General features: G+C 54.5%; 1 protein-coding gene across 2 annotated transcripts; it reads left to right on the forward strand.

The window, feature by feature from the left end:
- Positions 1-3,537: 3,537 nt before the first annotated feature.
- Positions 3,538-18,883, forward strand: RGS14 (regulator of G protein signaling 14). Of its 2 annotated transcripts, XR_015241200.1 has the most exons (16): positions 3,538-3,746; positions 10,697-10,718; positions 10,887-11,065; positions 11,420-11,512; positions 11,598-11,741; positions 12,165-12,308; positions 12,426-12,537; positions 12,839-12,951; positions 13,479-13,682; positions 15,392-15,468; positions 15,693-15,819; positions 15,902-15,983; positions 16,085-16,131; positions 16,211-16,325; positions 16,585-17,938; positions 18,288-18,883. XR_015241200.1 is itself a non-coding variant. In XM_025923672.2 (15 exons), the coding sequence occupies exons 1-15, from the start codon at positions 3,702-3,704 to the stop codon at positions 16,785-16,787; spliced, it is 1,707 nt and encodes a 568-aa protein (XP_025779457.1). In that variant the 5' UTR covers positions 3,538-3,701; the 3' UTR covers positions 16,788-18,883. The 2 variants fall into 2 exon arrangements, 1 of the variants encoding a protein (XP_025779457.1); XM_025923672.2 differs by having other exon boundaries at positions 16,585-18,883.
- The last annotated feature ends 340 nt before the right edge of the window (positions 18,884-19,223 follow it).

A 19,223-nucleotide genomic window follows, 5' to 3' on the forward strand; every position in this document is an offset into this window, starting at 1 on the left:
TGAGATCATGACCTGAGCCGAAGTCGGACGCTCAACCAACTGAGCCACCCAGGCGCCCCAATCCCCTCAATATTTTTAAACTGAGAGACTTAAATTCATATTAGAAATCCAAATTTCTAGCTTTTCAGGAAAATCTGAAGATCCAACCACACTAGGCCCGTGAGGCCCCACAAAAGCTTTCCTGTGCTGAGCTAGCCTCCCCTCTGGCCACTAATTTATAGTAACTCTGGCCCCTCTAGACATATGAATTAATGACCGCTGTTACAGATCAGAGGGGAGGTGGGGATCCCTTGTTGGTTGCTCCTTTATTTAAAGAAGCTGTCCCTTGTGGCACCTGGGTGGCTCAATCAGTTAAGCAGCTGACTCCTGGTTAATAAAGAAGCTGCCCTTTGGGATGAATGAATTTATCAGGGTTAAGTGCTGAGACATCTTTTCTGGATCACATATTTTTAATAAGCTTACTATTAAAGTAATATGCTCGTATACGTAATACAGAAATATAATACAACAAAAGTTCCCTGCCACTCCCCTCCCTAGGGGTATTCCCTTCCAGAAATTATATCTATACAAACAAGAATATGTATGTTCCACTAGACTTCTAGGAAGGGTGGGATTTTTGTCAGCTATGGCCACTTCTGCTGCATCCCCAGCATCTACAACAGTGCTTGGCACAAAGGAGGTGATTAATAATTAGTAAAAATATGAATATTTGTTCTAAAACCTGGAATTGGATCATGCAGAATGAGTAGGAGTTTACCAGCAAAAGGAAAGGCATTCTTTTTTTTTTTTTAATTTTTTTTTTCAACGTTTATTTATTTTTGGGACAGAGAGAGACAGAGCATGAACGGGGGAGGGGCAGAGAGAGAGGGAGACACAGAATCGGAAACAGGCTCCAGGCTCTGAGCCATCAGCCCAGAGCCTGACGCGGGGCTCGAACCCACGGACCGTGAGATCGTGACCTGGCTGAAGTCAGACGCTTAACCGACTGCGCCACCCAGGCGCCCCAGGAAAGGCATTCTTAGCAGAGGGAACAGGAGATGCAAAGGCCCAGAAGGATGCTCGGGGGCATATGGGATGAAAGCAGTTCAGAATGGCTGAGGAGAGGTGGAGGAGGGTATAGCTAAGGCCAGAACTTGAAGGGCCTTCAATTTCCCAACTAAGGAACATGGCTTTTTTCCAGAAAGCACTGGGATGGTTTTAAGCATGGGAGGGGCCAACATGGTTTTCTCTGACTATGGTGAAGAGAAAAGATTGGAGGGGCATAGCAGGTGGGGAGACTGAATAGAAGGTTATTATGGCCAAATGAGAGACAACAAGGCCTGAGCCCAGGAAGCCTCCAGAGGGAAGGGGGATCAGATATTAAAAATTGATCTACTGTGGGAAGCCAAGGAGAGATAAGCTGAGAACAGTGTTCTGTGGGCTGGAGGTACCCCACTGCTCTCGTGGAATGGAGAAAATTAGATAAGGACTAAGAGATGGGAAGTTCTGGGTTGGCTGGGGTCCCTGGGGTAAAGATGTGGTCAAAGGTAAAATTGGCATCCATAGTTCAGAGGTGGGCAGAGGAGAGGATGACCTTAGCAGGGGTCAGAGACTGTAAATGGGCCTTTTCGGGGAGGAAGATGAGGTCTTGGCACCTGGGCTTGTGATGGCCCAGGAGCAGCTCCTGGCACCCAAGCACACTTATTCACAACAGTCTCTGACTTGATGTGTAACCTTGGGGAACTCATTTGTCTCCAAGTCTCAGTTTCCTTATCTGTAAAATGTAAATAATGAGCACCACTCACAAAGAGGTTGTGAGGAACAAATGAAGTTGGGAGAAGCCCCTGTAAATGGTAACACCCTTTATGAAGCCTCGGCCCAGGTCCATAGCCCAGCAGACAGACAAGCAGTCTCCACTGACATCATACACTCCATAAAACCCTCACAGGCACATTGACATTGTCATGTCAATGGCACCTTATTAAGACCACTGCTGGCAATGCTCCAGGCTCCAAATCAACCCCCAATATACACACCAAGTCTGACTGAATCCCTCTATCTGGGTGGCCTGGAGCAAGGTGTCTGGAGAGAGGTGAGTCAGGGCTGAGTGAAGAGGTATATTAAGTAAGGTAACACTAGCTGCTATCAAAAATAGACTTTAATGTGTAAAACAGCTCAAAGTTTATTCCTCACTCTCATAACAGCACAAAGCTAGTGTTTCTGGTTAATGGGTGGCTTGCCTTTGTGCCCTAATACAAAGACCCTGTCTCCTTTCTTCTGTGGCTCCGCAATCCCTTAAAGCCTCATCATCTTCTGCATCCAGCCAAGCTAAAGGGGAAAGAGAGAATGTGGAGGGCACATACTACTTAAAAGTCTTGGCCCAGAAATGGTGCACATCATCTCACTCCCATTTAATTGGTGGGACTAGTCACATGGCCACACCTGACTGCAAATGAGCCTGGGAATTTAAAGTTTAACCATGTGCCCAGGAGGAAGAGGACATGAATTTGTGGTGAAGAGTCAGTTAGTTTCTGCCACTGAAGGGTTCAGGTCATGGCCCTAGAAGAGGGCAGTAGCGTAAAGGGTAGAAAACAGTAGAGGCGCCCAAACCAGAGTGGTGGGGGACATGAGGGCTCTAAGCCCGTACTTAGGGTAAAACAAGTCCTGTAGTGGGTATGTGCCTGTGTAAGAACGAGGCAAACTGAGGACTCTGGCTAAAGGGCCTGAGTTCAGCTGGCACTGGGTCAGGGATGGGAAGGCATGGTGTCACTCTTCAGTCGACAGTACTACACCAAGGTGGAACTTTTATGTGGGTGGAAATGAATGCACACATGTCAAACACAGATGCAACTGATCCATTCCCCTGCCTGGGTGGGTAAGCATGTGCGTACCTGCTTGCACATGTCACTGGGGTGGCTGACTACTTATACACCTATATGCAGTTGTGCCCGCCACATGTCCCTGTCCAAGGGACTGTACATACACCCAAGTGTTTCTAATGAAGGGAGAGTGTGTGTTTATAACATGCACACCTGGATGGTCTGTGTGTATATGACCATGCATGCAAAGTGGCCATCTGTCTGTACATGTGGGCACATGCCTGGGAAGTATCTGGGAATAGAGATAGTACCTCTGCATGCACACAACTGCCTGGGGGAGGGGTATTGAGTGTGCACATGCCTGGCACACAGCAGGGGTGAGATAAGTGTGTCCTGAGTAAAATGTGTGCATACTTGGTGCACACGTACACATGTCCACAGAAGCCCCTGTCAGGGTGCAAAAAGTTGACTAAGGGTGTGAGCACACACTTCTGTGTGCCCGGACATGAACGTGGAGCTCCCTTGGCTGGGCCAGACCAGGCTGGGCCACTTCCTGGACACATACAGGCCTCTGGCAATGTGTTGGTGACAGTGTGGGGCACTGCTAAGAGTGCATTGTGGCATGTGTGTGTGCGCATGTGAACGTGTGTGTGTGTGTGTGCATGTAGGAAGAGGCGTGCGCTCACTTAGACCTTGCTTCTTTCTGTGGTTCGGTTTCTATAGAGACACTTCCTGTGGCAGAGAAAAGAGGTAGTGAGCTGGTGTTTCAGGATGTGAAGGCCCACAGGAGCGGAGCTGGGCTCTCTCTGTTGCCTGCCTGCCACCGTGCAAGCTTTGGCCGGGGCTGCCCACAGTCCCCATGGTGGGCACTCCTCACGGCAGGGACTCGTGAACAGCAACGGCATGCCGGGGAAGCCCAAGCACCTGGGCGTCCCCAACGGGCGCATGGTGAGTGTGGGCTCCAGGCCAGGCCCGGGGGAGGGGGTGGGCACACCCAGGGTGGAGCCCAGGAGGCACACCCGGCAGGGTTGGGGAAGAGCCTGCATGCTGCTAGTGGGCGGGAGAAGTTGGGTACAGACAGGAGCAGGTAGTAGGACCTGGTGCCCTTCCTGTAGGACCTTCCAGATGGCCCTGCTGGGGACCTAAGGCAACCTTGGGCATGACAGCAGAGTACAGTGGTCACAGGCTTCTGGTACCCACTGCTCCCTCTCCTGCCACTTTGGCACCATCTGGGCTGGGAGACCTAGCATGGCCCTTGACCCCTGCACACACCCCCAGAGGCCCAGGCCTCCACATCTCACTTAGCCTCAGCCTTCCCCTATTTATCCCATGTCCTGATGCCCAAAGTCAGGTAAGGGGCAACCTTCAAGTGGCTCACTGCCCTTTAGCTAGACCTGCTCCAGGGGCTTCATGCCAGAACTAGTAGTCTTTGGGCAGCCTGGGATGGGTCAGTAGGCTCAGGCCAGCTTGGTACATCTTGTCTTTTCTATTCCTGGGCTACCGGGAAGGGTGGGAGTAGCTGGGCACTAGGATGCCTTAGCTATTACTGCTGCCCCACCCCCTGAAGCCTCTCCCTGGCTGCTTGGCCTCCAAATCAGAGCTTCCCTCGGACAGTCCAGCTTCTTTATTCATTCAGCTAATGGGGCAGGCTGTACTAGGCCTTTCCTCCCTAGGATACCAGCCCACTTGGCAGAACCCCATCTCCAGGAAGGCCAGACGGTGTCCTAGCCTCCAACCTAGCCCCAGCCTAGGACTATGGGACAAGGCCAATGGGTCTAGAGAGACCTGGACTCCACTCTTGGCTGTGTGTCTCTTACTAGGGGTCCTCTCTGACCCATACTAGGGTCCTCTCTGACTCTCAGTATCTTCACCTATAAAATGAGGAAATTGGAACAGATCTTAAAGTCATCTTGTTGAGATGACTAAGTAGAATGATGAATATGAGGCCCTTGACCCGTTGTGGGGGCCCCATAAATGTCAGCCCCATGCCTCCCTTCATTCTCAGTACCTCTTCATGGATCCCCTGCCTCACTCAGGAACCGAGGTTTTACCCTCCTAATTCCCTACTAATTCCTAAGGCTTTTCTCCACCTCTCCTTTGTCTAGTGTCTCCTTGTTGCCCAGCCCCAGGCTAGCTTGGTGGGAGAGAGGCAAACCCCTCCAAGCTGACCCAGTCCCCACCTCACTGTCTCTGCCATCGACCTAACTTTGAAAGTTCAAGAACCTACGGTCCTCTCACTCCAACCCAGAGACATGACACTAGGGTATGCAGGCCAAGGACACTGGGCCACTCCCATGACCACCCCAGATGGGGTGGGTTGGTGCTGGGTTGGTGCTTTTGAGCAGTGCCCAGGACTTCAGGGCAACTGAGGATGCCCAGGGACAGACCCTGCCTCTGCCCCTGCCACATCAGCCCATGGCTTCTCTACCCAAAAGTCATTCAGAGCAGGGAGGGCACCCACTGCCCCCAACCCTGGAAAGCTCATAGATGCCCTGGCTCCTTGCAGCAACCTTCACACACAGGTTTATCTTTGCTCTTCCTGGGCCTGTTCTGAACTCTCCCTGTCACCTGTTGAAATCCTGAGGGTCACAGATTGGCTTCTTGATGGCCATTGGTCAGCTTTCTAAGACCATGCTCAACTGTCATGGGGAGGGGTGGACAGGCATCAGCATCTGTGGCACAGCACTTATGGACCAGGAGTCAGGCTCCTTCCATGAGTAACCTCTCGAGGGAGGTTCAGAGGAGCAACTGACATGCTGAAGGCAGCCAGCAGGTAGAGGGGCCTGCATCTGAACCCAGACTATCTGACTCAATGCCTTTGCTCTCCCACCTCCCAGAACTGCCTGGCTCTGTCCTCCCCCTCTTCCCCCTGCAACCACCCCCACCCACTGCTGCCATCACTCCCTGCTGAGGCAGCTTCATTTGTCAGCCTCGGCTTTCTGCCACTCAGCTTGTCAGGCAGTTGCAATGAAACCTGTCACTTAGAGATGGCTCCCAGCCCCCTCCCAGAGACATCATTACACAACCCCAATTGCCACTTCATTTGTTCATGCAGTCATTCATTCAGCAACCCCTCCATAGGTCTGCTCTATGCTGGCCCTGTCCTAGGCACTGAAGACCCAAACCCATCATCCTAGCCCCTGCCCTCAAGCAGCTCCCAGTCTGGCAAGGCACAAAAGACGTGGGTACAAATACCAGAAGAGAATTCAGATTTGGGTAAGAGCCATGGGTCCAGGGTAGAGAAAGCTTGAGGAGGACCCAAGGAGGGAGAACTGACTTCTTGTCTCATTTTGTGCATTGTAGTAGGAAGCTCTTGAAAGGATATGCCATCTGGAGGAGGGGATGGCATGGGGAAGCATCTGGATGTGGGGAAACACAGGGTGTTTGTACAGGGACATGGCCTAAGGGGAAGCTGGGCCTAAAGCCTGGAGAGGAGGGGTTATCATATCCTGTCACTCTCAGGGAGCCCAGGTAGTCATCCCATCTGGGGAGACCTGCAAGGCAGAGCCTACTGTAGCTCTGTCTGTATTCTTGGCATCCAGCTCAGGGCTAGGGTTCAGCTCCACAGGATCGGCTCAGGCTGAAGGGGCCAGGCACCCAGGGTTCTCTGTGCACATACCCAGAGAGGATCTTGGGGCCTCCATTTCCCCTAACTAGGATGAAATGAGATGATGGTACAGAGTGCCCAGCACAGAAGATGCTAAATAATTCGCCCCTTCCTTTGAGGTCTGACCGCTACAGAGGGCAGAGTTCAAGAGGACCCCCTGGGCTCTTTACCCCTGATTGACTTTGCCCACCTGTGTCCAAAGGGCTAAGGCCCTGGGCCTGCCAGCTCCCCTGGTACATCTCCTGCCCACCCAGGGAGGCAGCTTAGTGGAGGAAATAACTCAGGCTCCAGAGTCAGGCACACCTGGATTTTAACTTCAGCTCAGCCCCTTCCCCACTGTGTGAGTTCTTTGGGCCTAGGTTTCCTCGTCTGTAAAATGGGGGTAGTAATACCTGCCACGCAGGATAAGGATTTGAGGATAGAGTGAGTGAGAACGTGGATGTGTATTGTCCGAGAGTGCCTGCCACACAAGTGGAGCTCAGAAATGTTGCTCCTCCACACTCACCTTAGTATTCTTAGATACCAGCGGTTCTGCCAGGCTTAAGAAAAAAAATTATGGCAAACTGAGGCCTGACCATGGGTCAGAGTTTCACCTTCCACCACACCCTTCCTCATCCTTTCTTCCCCTTTTCTCCCATTCACTCACCACTTCTCAGGCAAGTCGGGGTGAGGCAAGGCAGGCCCTGCTCAGCACAACTTCCCTAAGCCTGGCAGCCTGGGCAGGTGGGAGCCCTGGTCAGCAGAGCTCCTGACGGCTCCATGCCAGTGACTTTCACACACTCGCTCACCCTTCCTAGCAGCCCCAAGGAGTTGGAAATGCCGAGCCCCCTTCTACCCAGGGGGAAACCGAGGTCCAGAGGAAGACGTTGCTTGCCCTTGAGTGGCTGACCTGAAATTGAACTCCATCCTAACTCCCTCCCACCTCTGGATCTCTCTCCCTACCCCATCTCAGACCCAACTATACATATCAACAACCAGTGGGGCAAGAGGGGCCGAGAAGCATGACTTGCCGGCCACAGATATGGGGCATTCAGAGGTAAAGGATCCTTGCCGAAGGAGGTGCTGGGGCCTCATGGGATGGCAGAGGAGGACTGCGAGGGTCCTGATGGCTGCTTGCTAGCACCAGAGCAAGGAGGGTGCTTCATGGGAGGGAGTTCAGGTTGGCTCCCTCTGTAAACCAGACCTGCCCTCTAGGAGCTACCAAATGATAAGGAGAGAGGCCTAGCCGTGGGTGGACAGCAGTGTGGTAGGCAGGAGGATTCAGGGAAACTGGTGGTGTTTGTAGGTGACTGATGTCAGCGAGTAGAGATCGGGAGAGCAGTCAGTTCAGTGAGGGGAGCAGGAGCAGACACGCAGCAAGAGAAAGCAGTGAAGCAGGAAGCAGGAGTGTGAAGGGGTGTGGGGAACCTAGAAAAGTTTGATAAAGTGTAGGGCGCAGTGAGAAGGAGGGAAATGGGGGAGGCTGAAGGGATTCATTAGTCAGGCCCCGGGCTGCGCTTCGACTGTTAACACAGCAGCTGCTCCACTTCCCAGGGCAGGGAGCTTGGCCACCACCTGAGAGCCAGTCCCACCTACCTAAAGACACACACAGGCAATTCCACACAAGGTCAAGAATAAAACAAAATAGGAGTGTGGGCTGGCTTCTGCCCCAGGCGCCTTTACCCAGTCTGTAACTCCAGGCCTGCCGCAGCAGCAGTGGGGGCTCTGAGCTAGTGCGTGGATCTGAGTCCCAGGATGGAGGGCAGGCCAGAGAGAGGCCAGTGGCGAGGAGTGGGGGACGGTAGGGGGGCAAGAGGTGGCCATGCGGCCACCCCAGAGGGGAAGGCAGGATGGTTCCAAAAGACCCATGCAAAGGGTGGTGAGAGCAGCCCTGAGGGTGGCAAAGCTGCAGAGCAGTTGAGGCTGGCACGTGTGGCATGAGTAGGGCTGCCAGGAAAGGAAGGAGCAAGCTGGAGGTTACCCTGGGTTTCAACTCGTCCTCCTCATGCAACCCAGGAATTGGGACTTTCTCTGGCAGCCCCTGGAGCTGACCCGGAAGAAGGGAAGAAGCCATCCCATGGGGGGTGCAGAGGCAGGAGGGCGAGGGCTGGGGCGGGTCAGGAGAGGGCGCCCCTCTCCTGGTAAGCCCCCAGGAGGGGCTTGGTACGCTGGCCAATGGGCTCGGCGCTCGGCCCGGCCACGCTCTGATACTGTGCTAACTTTCCTCTCCAGTAACGTCTCACCTCCACATTCTAGGTGTGAGATGAGGCTTAGGGAGGAGCCCGAGGGCGTAAGAGTAAAAAAGAGCAGAGCTGGGATTTGACTCTGAGTCTGACAGGCCCCAACACCTGTGCTCCATAGCAGGGCTAGCAAACTCAAAGTGGAGCATGGTCAAGACTAATGTAACAGCAGCAATAACAGTAATGTTCCATGAAAGTTTACTACATATCAGATAGTGTCCTGAGTTCCTTATCTATATATTTAACTTATTTAATCACAGGAATCTTTTGAAATCAGAAGTATTTGCCCCATTTCTGCAGAGAAAGAAATTGAGGCACAGAGAGGTGAAGTGCCTTGTGCAAGGTCACACAGCACAAATTGAACTCAGGCGGTCTGGAGCAGCACTTGCCTCCATAAGTAACATGAATGTGGCAAACTGGCCTCAGAGACCTCTGAACAGAGCATGAGCCCCTTGTAGGGAAGGCAGTTGCTATTCAATGCCAGCCAAAGTTGTCATGCTGGGGAGAAGCTCTGGGTAGCTGAAGCATCACAGGAGTTTATGTAAAACTCCTGATTTTTAAATGTGGGAAACACCTTTAAACTTAAAAAGAAAAAAAGTCTGAGAGCCAAGATATTAATTATGTACTAACATATTTGCAGGCCAGCTCTGGCTCACAGATATGGAACCTGAGTGTTCCCAGGTGAGAGTGGGGAGCACAGAGGGAGATCCCAGATAGGAGGGCAGGGAGAGGCTTCCTGGGAGAGATGTTTGTAGACCTGTTTCCAGTGGGGATGTAACAAAGGGACAGGTGGTCCCTGTGACAGGACTAGTGGGAAGAGGATGTGAGAGAGAGAAAGGGAAGGGGGGATGATCGGGCCCTGGTGCTAGGAGCCCAGGTAGTGGGAAGAAAGACAGGATGTAGGGAAACTGTTTTGGTGCCTTGCTCTGGTAGTGGCAGAGGTGGCTTCTCCTTGGGACTGGCTGAGTTCAAAGGGCTTGTGGGACATTTGGGCAGAGATGTTAGCAGGAAGTTGGCTATGTGGGTTTGGATCTGGGGAGATGTGGGAGAGGGAAAGGCAGAGTCAGGGAGGGGTGGAGGCCATCTTGTGTGGGTAGGAGATGAGGAGGAAACTGGAGGAGCTGCTAGGAAGGTAGGAAGACCAAGGGAAACCACTGCAAGAGTCATTTTGAAAGGAGAGTTTTTCTATTTCACTAATGGTTGGATTCCCAGAGAAGTCAGAGTTGTACGTGGGGGGTTGGGGGGGGAGGATGAAGTTGGTCTCTGCAGCAATGCTACTCAAAATGTGGTCCAGGGACCAGTGCATCAGCATTGCCTGAGAACTTGTTAGAAATGGAGAGCCTCAGACCCCATCCTGGACCTACAGAGCCAGAATCTCTGGAGGTGGTTTCCTACTGGTCATTTTAATACACACTAGAGTTTGAGAATGACTGCTTTACATTCTAAAATTGCATCCTGATCCCAGCCCAAGATGGGGTGGGGCCCATGGTCTCTCAGGGTCTTCCTCTCCAAGAGGAAACAGTTGCAACAAAGAGATCACTGGCTACAGAGACACCTTTCCTTCCTCAAAGACACCAGCAAACATTGATACAGCACTTGCCACATGCTGGCCACTGTTCTCAGTGCTGGAAATGTATTAAACTGATTTGATCCTCACAATAGTCCCAGAAGGTAAGTTACTATTATTATCACCATCTCCTATTACAGATGCAAACAAACAAGTAACGAGTTACTCAGCTAGTAAATGGCGGAGACAAGATTCAAAGTCTGTGCTGATCCTCACCATGCTGTACATCTGGGCTTACCCAGCAAGTGCTGAGGGAGGAGGGAACCAGGGGCAAATGGAAAGTAACTGGCATAAATTCCAGCACACAGTGGTTGGCACATGATGGAAGGGGAGCCGGGAGTAGCCTGAGCAAAATGCTGAGCAAGCAGTGACCTCACTGGGAATGCCCAGCATGGCCCCCCAGGGAGAGGAAAACAAGCTCCAGTCCTGGGGCCTGAGCCCAGAGCTGTCCTTTGAGAATCTACCCCGGGCTCTGCTCTGACTATCTACCTTGGGTCTCTTGTAGGTTCTGGCTGTCTCAGATGGAGGTAAGTGACAGAGGGTACAGAGGAGGCCTGACTGGGGTGGGGGAGGGTATGTGGAAAAGGGTGGGGACACCTCTTGGTATCTTTCCTGGGAAAATACCTACTGATGGGGTTGGGCCAAGGGCTGGGGAAGGCCACAAAGCTCACCACCATTTGTCTATCCACCTACAGAGCTGAGCAGCACAGCAGGGCCCCAGGGCCAGGGTGATGGCCGAGGAAGCTCTCTCAGTATCCACAGCCTCCCCAGTGGCCCCAGCAGCCCCTTCTCCACCGAGGAGCAGCCTGTGGCCAGCTGGGGCCTGTCCTTTGAGCGGCTGCTGCAGGACCCTCTGGGGCTGGCATATTTCACTGTAAGCCCTGGGATGGGATAGGGAGGGCAGATGGCAGTGGCCACCAGGTGGGGGGCGGGGGTAGGGTGGCCGGCATGGGAGAGGATATGGATGGAGCTTCAAGCTGGCCAGAGTGGAATTCCTGTGTCAGCTGCCTCATCCAGCCTTTCTTTGGCATCTTCTTCCTTTTCTCTCAGCAGGGAACTTGTCTCTGCCTCCCATTTCCTCTCTGTGCCTTCTGATCTGGCCCCATCTGTCTGTCTGGCCCTATCTGTCTGATTTGGCCTCTTGGCCCTATCTCTATCCCAATCTCTTTGACCGCATCCCCTGACTGGGTCTCTGTGTCTCTGCCTGCCTCTTCCTTCTGTGCACCAGGAGTTCCTGAAGAAGGAGTTCAGTGCTGAGAATGTAACTTTCTGGAAGGCCTGTGAGCGCTTCCAGCAGATCCCTGCCAGCGACACCCAGCAGGTGGGGGAAAAGACGAGCTGGGGCAGAGTGGTGGGACCAGAGCCTGGGTCATGCCCCTGACCTTCACCTGTCCCTCCTGCAACAGCTCGCTCAGGAGGCCCGCCACATCTACCGGGAGTTCCTGTCCAGCCAGGCACTGAGCCCAGTGAACATAGACCGGCAGGCTTGGCTAGGCGAGGAGGTGCTGGCAGAGCCTCGACCGGACATGTTCCGGGAACAGCAGCTCCAGGTGAGTGTTCCCAGGGGCCTCGGTTTGGGATTAGGGGGAGTGGCCTTGGAAGAAAGGACAAGAGGTGGGACTAGATCCAGGGGCGAAGCCCGATTGTCAGGGGTGGGATGGGGTTGGAGTTGCCTACGGAGAGGAGCAAATGTGGATTTGGATGCCCGCACCAAAGTAAAATGCAGGGGCAGGGCGCGGGTCAGAGGGCGGTACCAGAGGCTACGGTGGAGCAGGGTCTAGGGGCGGTGGAGCCTAGCGGAGGTCGAGGCGGGGCCAAGAGTAGGCACTGGGCTAGATCAAGGAGTTGCGTGGGAGGGGCTAAGGTCTCAGCTGCTAGGTTGGGGACCCAGCTAACCTTGAGGACAGGGCCAGGTAAGCTGGGGGCAAGTCGAGCGCCCCCTTCGGCTCACCGCCCCGGCGCGGGTCCCGCAGATCTTCAACTTGATGAAGTTCGACAGCTATGCGCGCTTCGTCAAGTCCCCGCTGTACCGCGAATGTCTCCTGGCGGAGGCCGAGGGACGCCCCCTGCGGGAACCTGGCTCCTCCAGCCCCGGCAGCCCCGACTCCACCAGGAAGGTGCGGACGAGGGGCAGTGGGAGGCAGTGGGCCGGGCGCAGATCTGTAGGGTTGTGTCCACGGTCTGCACGTAGGCTGGGGTCCGGCCCTGAGCCAGCGCCTTTCCTCCACCCGCAGAAACCGAAGCTGAAGCCCGGGAAGTCGCTGCCGCTGGGCGTGGAGGAGTTGGGGCACCAGCCTTCTGCTGAGGGCTCTGGCGGCCGCCCGCTCCGCAAGTCCTTCCGCAAGGGTGAGGGTCGGAGGCCACAGACAAGAGTCAGGGTGGGAGTTTGGGCAAGCTTTGAGAATGCCCCCTTCCTCCTATTTGTAAATCTGTGAAAACCGAAATACCCTGTGACCACCACGTTCCCTCGGTGGTTCGGTTTCCAGACTAGAGGCCTGAAGTTTGGGAAGCCCCCTCAGTACCAACGCTTCCGTGGCCCCAAGCCGCGTTAGACCCCTGCGGGAGGTCTCCAGCGGGGTCCACCTAGCGGTGGAGAAGGGGCTATAGGGGGGAGGGGCTGTTCTGCTCACTGCTCCGTCTCCTCTAGAACTGGCAGGCGGGGCCCCAAACTCAGCCTTGCGCAGAGAGTCCCAGGGCTCCCTCAACTCGTCTGCCAGTCTGGACCTCGGCTTCCTTGCCTTTGTCAGCAGCAAATCTGAGGTGAGCGGCCTGCTGGGGGGGGACAACGTGCAGGCTAGGGCCACTATTCATGCCCCTTTGTGTGGCCACCATCATTCCTAGTCATGGTTCCTACTTACATCTTCCTGCTACCAACCCCTTAGCCTCCTCACTTTCTTCCTGTCCTCACCACAATGGGCCCCATGCATGGCATGGTGTACATTCCCTTTGTGTGTGTGTGTGTGTGTGTGTGTGTGTGTGTGTGTGTGTGTGTGTTTGTGTGTGTGTGTGTGTGCACGTGTGGGCGCCCAGGTGTACACAGCAGATGTGTGGGGGTCAGTGGGAGGATCTGTCTCTGGGTGTCCTTACACCTGGCATACATATGAGCATATGTTACACACATGTGAGCATACATATGTTCCTGTAGGAGTATCTTTGACTGCCTAAAAGTGTGCCCTTAGGCATGTGTGTGCATGTGTGCACCCCGGTGGGCTTACCTGCCTGTGTAACTCTCTGCATGTCCCTGAATATGTACACATGACCTTCCTTCCACCCCTGTCCTGAATCAGAGCCACAGGAAAAGCCTTGGGAGCACAGAAGGTGAGAGCGAAAGCAGGCCAGGGAAGTACTGCTGCGTGTACCTGCCCGATGGCACAGCCTCCTTGGCCCTGGCCCGACCTGGCCTCACCATCCGTGCCATGCTGGCAGGCATCTGTGAGAAACGAGGTCTCTCTCTACCTGACATCAAAGTCTACCTGGTGGGCAATGAGCAGGTGTGGACTTGGCCTGGTCCCCAACTCTAACTATCTTCCTGATCCCAACCCCATTCCTATCTGTGCTCAGCTATGACCTCCACCCCAGTTCCATTCCCATCCTCACCCCCTTCCTAATTCCAATCCTCAACACAACCCTGCCCCGTCCCCCATGCTCAGCTCCAAATCAACCCAGCACCAACTCCTCAAACTCAGACTTTCACTCTCATCCCATGAAAATTCTTTCCCCACCCCATTCCCCTCCTGGTTTCCAGCTTTACCATTATCTTCACTGTGATGCTCTGGGGAGGGAGAGTAGGGGAGAACCACTGCCAGAGCTGGGTTTCCCCCATGACCCCCAGAGTCCCTACTGACCATCTTTGAAAGGCCATCAGGGGCACTCAAATGCACCTAGCCCACAAAAAAAGTTTTCTTGAGGTGCAAACTAGAATTAAGCTTTACAGAGGAATGTGGGGGGAAATGTACTTTAAAACAAATCATCCAGTAAGAAGGGTTCGAAGAAAGAATGCTGCATTCCAGGGAGACCCTATAGGATTTCATTCTCCCAGACAAGGCCTAAGGCCCTGCCAGGTAGGTGAGCAGAGGGACCCAGACCTGAGCTCTGTCCTCCAGGTCCACAGGCTGGCGGTAAGCCAGGCAGGATGTGATCAGGGAAGAGGAGCCGAAGCTTCAGAGAGTTTCTAGGGAAAAGTAAGCTTTTCTGGCTGGCTCCGGGAAGACTTCACGAAAGAGGCAGCTGTTGATGAGGGGAGGATAAGGATGGGGAGGAGTTTGCCTGGCAGAACTGTCAGGAAAAGACATTCTCAGCCGAAGGAACAACTTAAGTGAAGTCTGGATGTGAATAAGAAGTGCAGGGCAAGTTCAGGGGCCTGGAGAGTGGGACTGTGAGGGCAGTAGTGGGAGGATCTCTGCCCACTCAGGCCACCCGGGGAAGACTCTGAAGCCCAGATGGGCCTTCTCATCTGCCGAATATAACTCCCCACCCACACTCCACCTGTCCCTGCAGCAGAGCACAGGCCTTCCCTGGAAGAGGCTGCCTCCCTGCCCTGGGCTGGTGCAGGCAGTGGGACCTACATGGGCAGTAGTCACTACCTACTGTTTATGTACCTACTGTGTGCCAGGCACTGTGCCAGATACTTTATATCCTTCTGGCCTCACAGTGGTCTGGGAGAAGAGCTCTCGTTGCAGTGAGGAGACAAGAAGTGTCCTTAGTAGGTGGGGATGGAGAGAAGTGGACAAGTGTCAAAAAAGGGACAAGGTCTGGGTGGCTGATCAAAGGTGGGTGGTGAGGGAGGAAATGCATCCATGGATTTCACATGCCTGAGACAAAAGTGGGCAGCCATCCAGGAAGTGGGTCCTGGACTGGCCTGGCCCAAGAAGAGGCAGCTCCATAATCCAGGACCTAAGCCTGCTCCGTATCCAAGCAGCCTCATTACCATTTCGTGCTCATCCCACCCCCATGTTTCCCATAACTCCGTTTCTTTTCCAAGGCTGTCCAACCTTCTTGCCTTCTCCCTGGCTAGGCTCCGACTCAGCCAGGTGTCTTATTCCATCCACATCGCTATCGCTCACCTGCCCATCGCCTTTCCCTCTGACCCGTAGGGATCCCCAGTGGGGGCCATGGGTGGAAGTGAGGTGGTTCCTTCGGACCCTGGGGATCGTTAGGGGTGCGGAGGGAGGGACTCTGAGACCCTGACTGGCATCCGCAGAAGGCTCTGGTCCTGGATCAGGACTGCACCGTGTTGGCGGACCAGGAAGTGCGGCTGGAGAACAGGATCACCTTCGAGTGAGTGCCCCTCCTCCCAGGCTTGGGTCCCAGTTCTGGCTGCTGTACTCCCTCTCAGGTCCTGTCCCTGGTGCTAACCGCGTCCCGGGGACTGAGGTCCCACCCCAAAGTTGTCCCACCCCCCCTAGTTTAGGCTCCGCCCCCTCCTGGGCCTCGTCCGGGATGGGTTGGGGGAGAGGCGGGGTCGGCTCTCCGCGGTTCCGCAGCGCTAGGGTCCCGTGCAGGCTCGAGTTGGCGGCGCTGGATCGCGTGGTGCGGATCTCCGCCAAGCCCACCAAGCGACTGCAGGAGGCGCTGCAGCCCATTCTGACGAAGCACGGCCTGAGCCCGCAGCAGGTGGCACTGTGCCTGGTGAGCTGGGGGACAGCAGGGCAGAGGAGGGACAGCGGGGAACGGGCTGCCTGTCCTGCAGGCTGCTGACCTGTTCCCACAGCCAGGCGAGAAGCAGCCGCTGGATCTGGGGAAGCTAGTGAGCTCGGTGGCAGCCCAGAGACTGGTTTTGGACACTCTCCCAGGTAGAGAACCAAGGCCTTGGGGCTTGGTCCCTGGAGATGACCCTGGCCCAGAAGGGGTCCAGGTGGGAGGCAAACAGTAAGGGTGGCCCTCTCTGCCATAGGGGTGAAGACTCCTGAAGCTGGAGACACAGCCCCGTGCCGCAGCCAGGTGAGTGAGAGTAAGGGCTCCCTCTTCTGCCTACTGCACCTCCCCTCCCAGTTGTGGCTCTGACTCCACATTCTCGCAGGGCGGCCAGCCTAGAACTCAGAACAAGGCCGCCCATCCCTCTTCACTGTCCCTCAACTCGATGGCCCAGGCAACCAGTAGTATCACTGGGAAGCGGCAGACCTGTGACATTGAAGGTACTTTGGGGATGGTGGGAACTAGAGACCAAAAGGGTTGGGGACCATTGAGGGTGGGTGGTACCAGAGAAGCTTGATCTGAGGCTTGATGTTATTGGGGCTGGAACAATGTCCATTGGGGCTGGAGGACCAGAGGGCCTGAAGGGTGGGAGGGGGGCATTTGGGGAGGCTGTGGTCATAATAAGGGCAGTAGAACAGTGGTGGGCTAGCATAGGCAGGTCTGCACTGGTGGGCTTCTTGACTCTGTGGTCACCCCTAGGCCTAGTGGAGCTGCTGAATCGGGTGCAGAGCAGCGGGGCCAATGACCAGAGGGGCCTTCTGCGCAAAGAGGACCTGGTGCTTCCAGAATTTCTGCAGCTGCCTGTCCAAGGGCCCAACTCCCAGGAGGCCCCACCACAGACTGAATCAGAGGTCCAACCCAAGGGGGACCCCTTGGACTCCACTGCCCACTCAGCCCTCTGACAGCTGCCCAACAGTCCAGGCCGGCTGCATGGCACCTGGCGGGCCAAGCATGCCATGGGCCCGCTCTGCATGCCCTGTCTGTGCCATGAGTGTTCCTGGCCACTTCCTGTCACGGGCAGGCCCGCAGGAAGAGCCAGAAGAGGGCGGAGAGTGGGCTCAGAGGAGCCGCACCCCACAGCTGCCACCACTTGGTCCCTTATAGGTTCACTCATCCATCCCTTGCTGCCAGGCCACTGAGGGGAGGTGGGCCTAACCTCTCTGGTGCAGGCATGTCCAGCACAGAAGGATGGCATTGGCAGTGCCAGCCTCCTCACCCTGTGCTAAGCCTCAGCAAGGAGCAGGAGGAGGGGCTGGCCCCTCCTCAGGGAGCTGGTATGAGTAAGGCCTGGAGGTGCAGGCGGGAAGCCCCTCCCACTACTCACATAGGCTCTGCTGGACATATGGATTTTGCAGTTGGCTTGGGGCAACTGGGTTTGTCCTGGATGTATGATATTGTTATTATAATAGTAATTATTATTCTCCCATGAGGTGTGTTCCTTGTATACCAGTCTACCCTGTGTGCCCCCCCCCCCCCAAGCCATACTGCCTCTGTCACCAGGGTCAGTGCCAGGAAGCCCTTGGGGACCTCAAGACGTGCCCCCTGACTTCCTGTTGTCAGACTCTCTCTTCCTGACTGCACAGAGTATTGGGGTGTGAATATGAGAGACAGAGACAGGGAGGAAAGGAGGAAGGGCGGGGGGGCAAAGGGAGGGAGGGGAAGACACTTCTGGGGAGCCATGCCTCTGCCACCTGTCATCGCACTGTTCCTCAGTGTCTGGATCTGAATAGAGTACAGCATCTGGCTATTGTCCTCTGCTTCTACTGGGACTGAGTGTGTCTCTGCAGACATGGCTGTGGGCTTCTTCGGATGCGTTAGAGCCTTGTAGAGGGTACTGGGTGTTGTGGTGGGAGCAGGTTCTGTCCCTTGTCTGCTTTGGCTGGGTGCCCATCCCTGTCCCTAGGTAGCCCACATAGGGAGAGAGAGTGGGGAGGACCTCCCAGAAGGAGGGCCCAGCTTGTGGGCAGAGAAGCCAGACTCAATCCCAGTGCTGCTGAGACAAACAAGGGGACATGGGAACCTTGAGGGGACACCTCCTGACCACCTCAGACAGGTAAAACTCTCTTCCGAACCACTCCAGTTCTTTGTGCTTGCTGTCCCGTTTGTCAGGAACTACCTCCCACCCCCACACCCCCTATCATGGCACCTCATCCTTGAAATTCCTGAGAGAAATCAGTGGGGTTTGCTGACCCAATGTGCCTTTCTTCAGAAGTCTAACCCAAGCCTTTCTTGGGGGACTTCAGCCCTCTACCCCCACTGCCCATTTTCTTTGTCTGGGCTGGCCAGACCCTCTAGCTGCTGGGGTGGGCTCCTGACCCAGGCCTGGTCAATCAGAATTTGGTGCAGGGATGATCTTCTGACCCCAGTGAAAATGACAGTCCTTGTCCTTTACCCTTTCCTAGGGATTTGAACAGAGGATACACAGGGAGAGAACCTGCATGTGAATCAAACAAATGCAGGAGAGCAGGACTGAGAGATAGAGGGAGATTCCAAAATTTCCCTGAATTTCTAAAGTCAACCACCCCTAGACATTCTCATTTAGGCAAGCCAACACATTCTTTCCATGTGTATGTGCTTGTGACTCTGAGTGGGTTTTCTGAGACCTGCAACCACAAAAGTCTTGCTTCATTGAAGATCTCAGCTTGAACACCTCAGTGGAGCCTTCCCTGGTCACTTGAAGCTGTGGTCTAAATGTTTGTGTTCCCCTCCCCCCAAATTCATATGTTGAAATCCCAGCCCTAAGGTGATGGTATTAGGAGGTGGAGCATTTGGGATGTGCTTGGTCATGAAGGTGGAGCCCTCGTGAGTGGGGTTAGTGTGCTTATAAAAGAGACCCCAGAGAGCTCCCCCACCCCTTCCACCCTGTGAGGACACAGCAAGAAGTTGGCTGTCTACAACCTGGAAGAGGGCTCTCACAGACACCGAATATGCTGATCCTCTGATCTTGGACTTCCAGCCTCTAGAACTGTGAGAAATAAATTTTTGGGTAAGCCACGCAGTCTCTGGTATTTTTGTTATAGCAGTCCAAATGGACTGACACCAGATATGAAGTGCTCCCCAACTTTTTTCTCTACCATGCTGTCCAGTTTTCTTCCTTCACAGTGCTAATCCCACTCTGTAATGACCTTATTTACTTATTTACACTTGTTTGCTGACAATACGATAAACATGCCCTGGTGGCAGTGACCTTGTCCATCTTAGTCACTGTTGTTTCCCCCTGGCCTACTGGGCTGACAAATGATTCTGCAGCCTCAGATAGACCAAGTGAAGGAAGCAGGGACAGCAGGGCAGTGGGGGTCCTGGGCAGGGGACTGCATAGCACACAGTCTTTGGCCAGA

This window comes from Puma concolor, chromosome A1, assembly GCF_028749965.1.
Source record: "Puma concolor isolate L17-30 chromosome A1, mPumCon1.1.hap2, whole genome shotgun sequence".
Taxonomy (NCBI): domain Eukaryota; kingdom Metazoa; phylum Chordata; class Mammalia; order Carnivora; family Felidae; genus Puma; species Puma concolor.

Coding starts and splice junctions, on each gene's coding strand:
- RGS14 (XM_025923672.2), top strand. CDS start 3,702: ATGCCGGGGAAGCCCAAGCACCTGGGCGTCCCCAACGGGCGCATG. Junction 10,719..10,886: donor TCTGGCTGTCTCAGATGGAG/GTAAGTGACAGA, acceptor ATCCACCTACAG/AGCTGAGCAGCACAGCAGGG. Junction 13,683..15,391: donor ACCTGGTGGGCAATGAGCAG/GTGTGGACTTGG, acceptor TGGCATCCGCAG/AAGGCTCTGGTCCTGGATCA.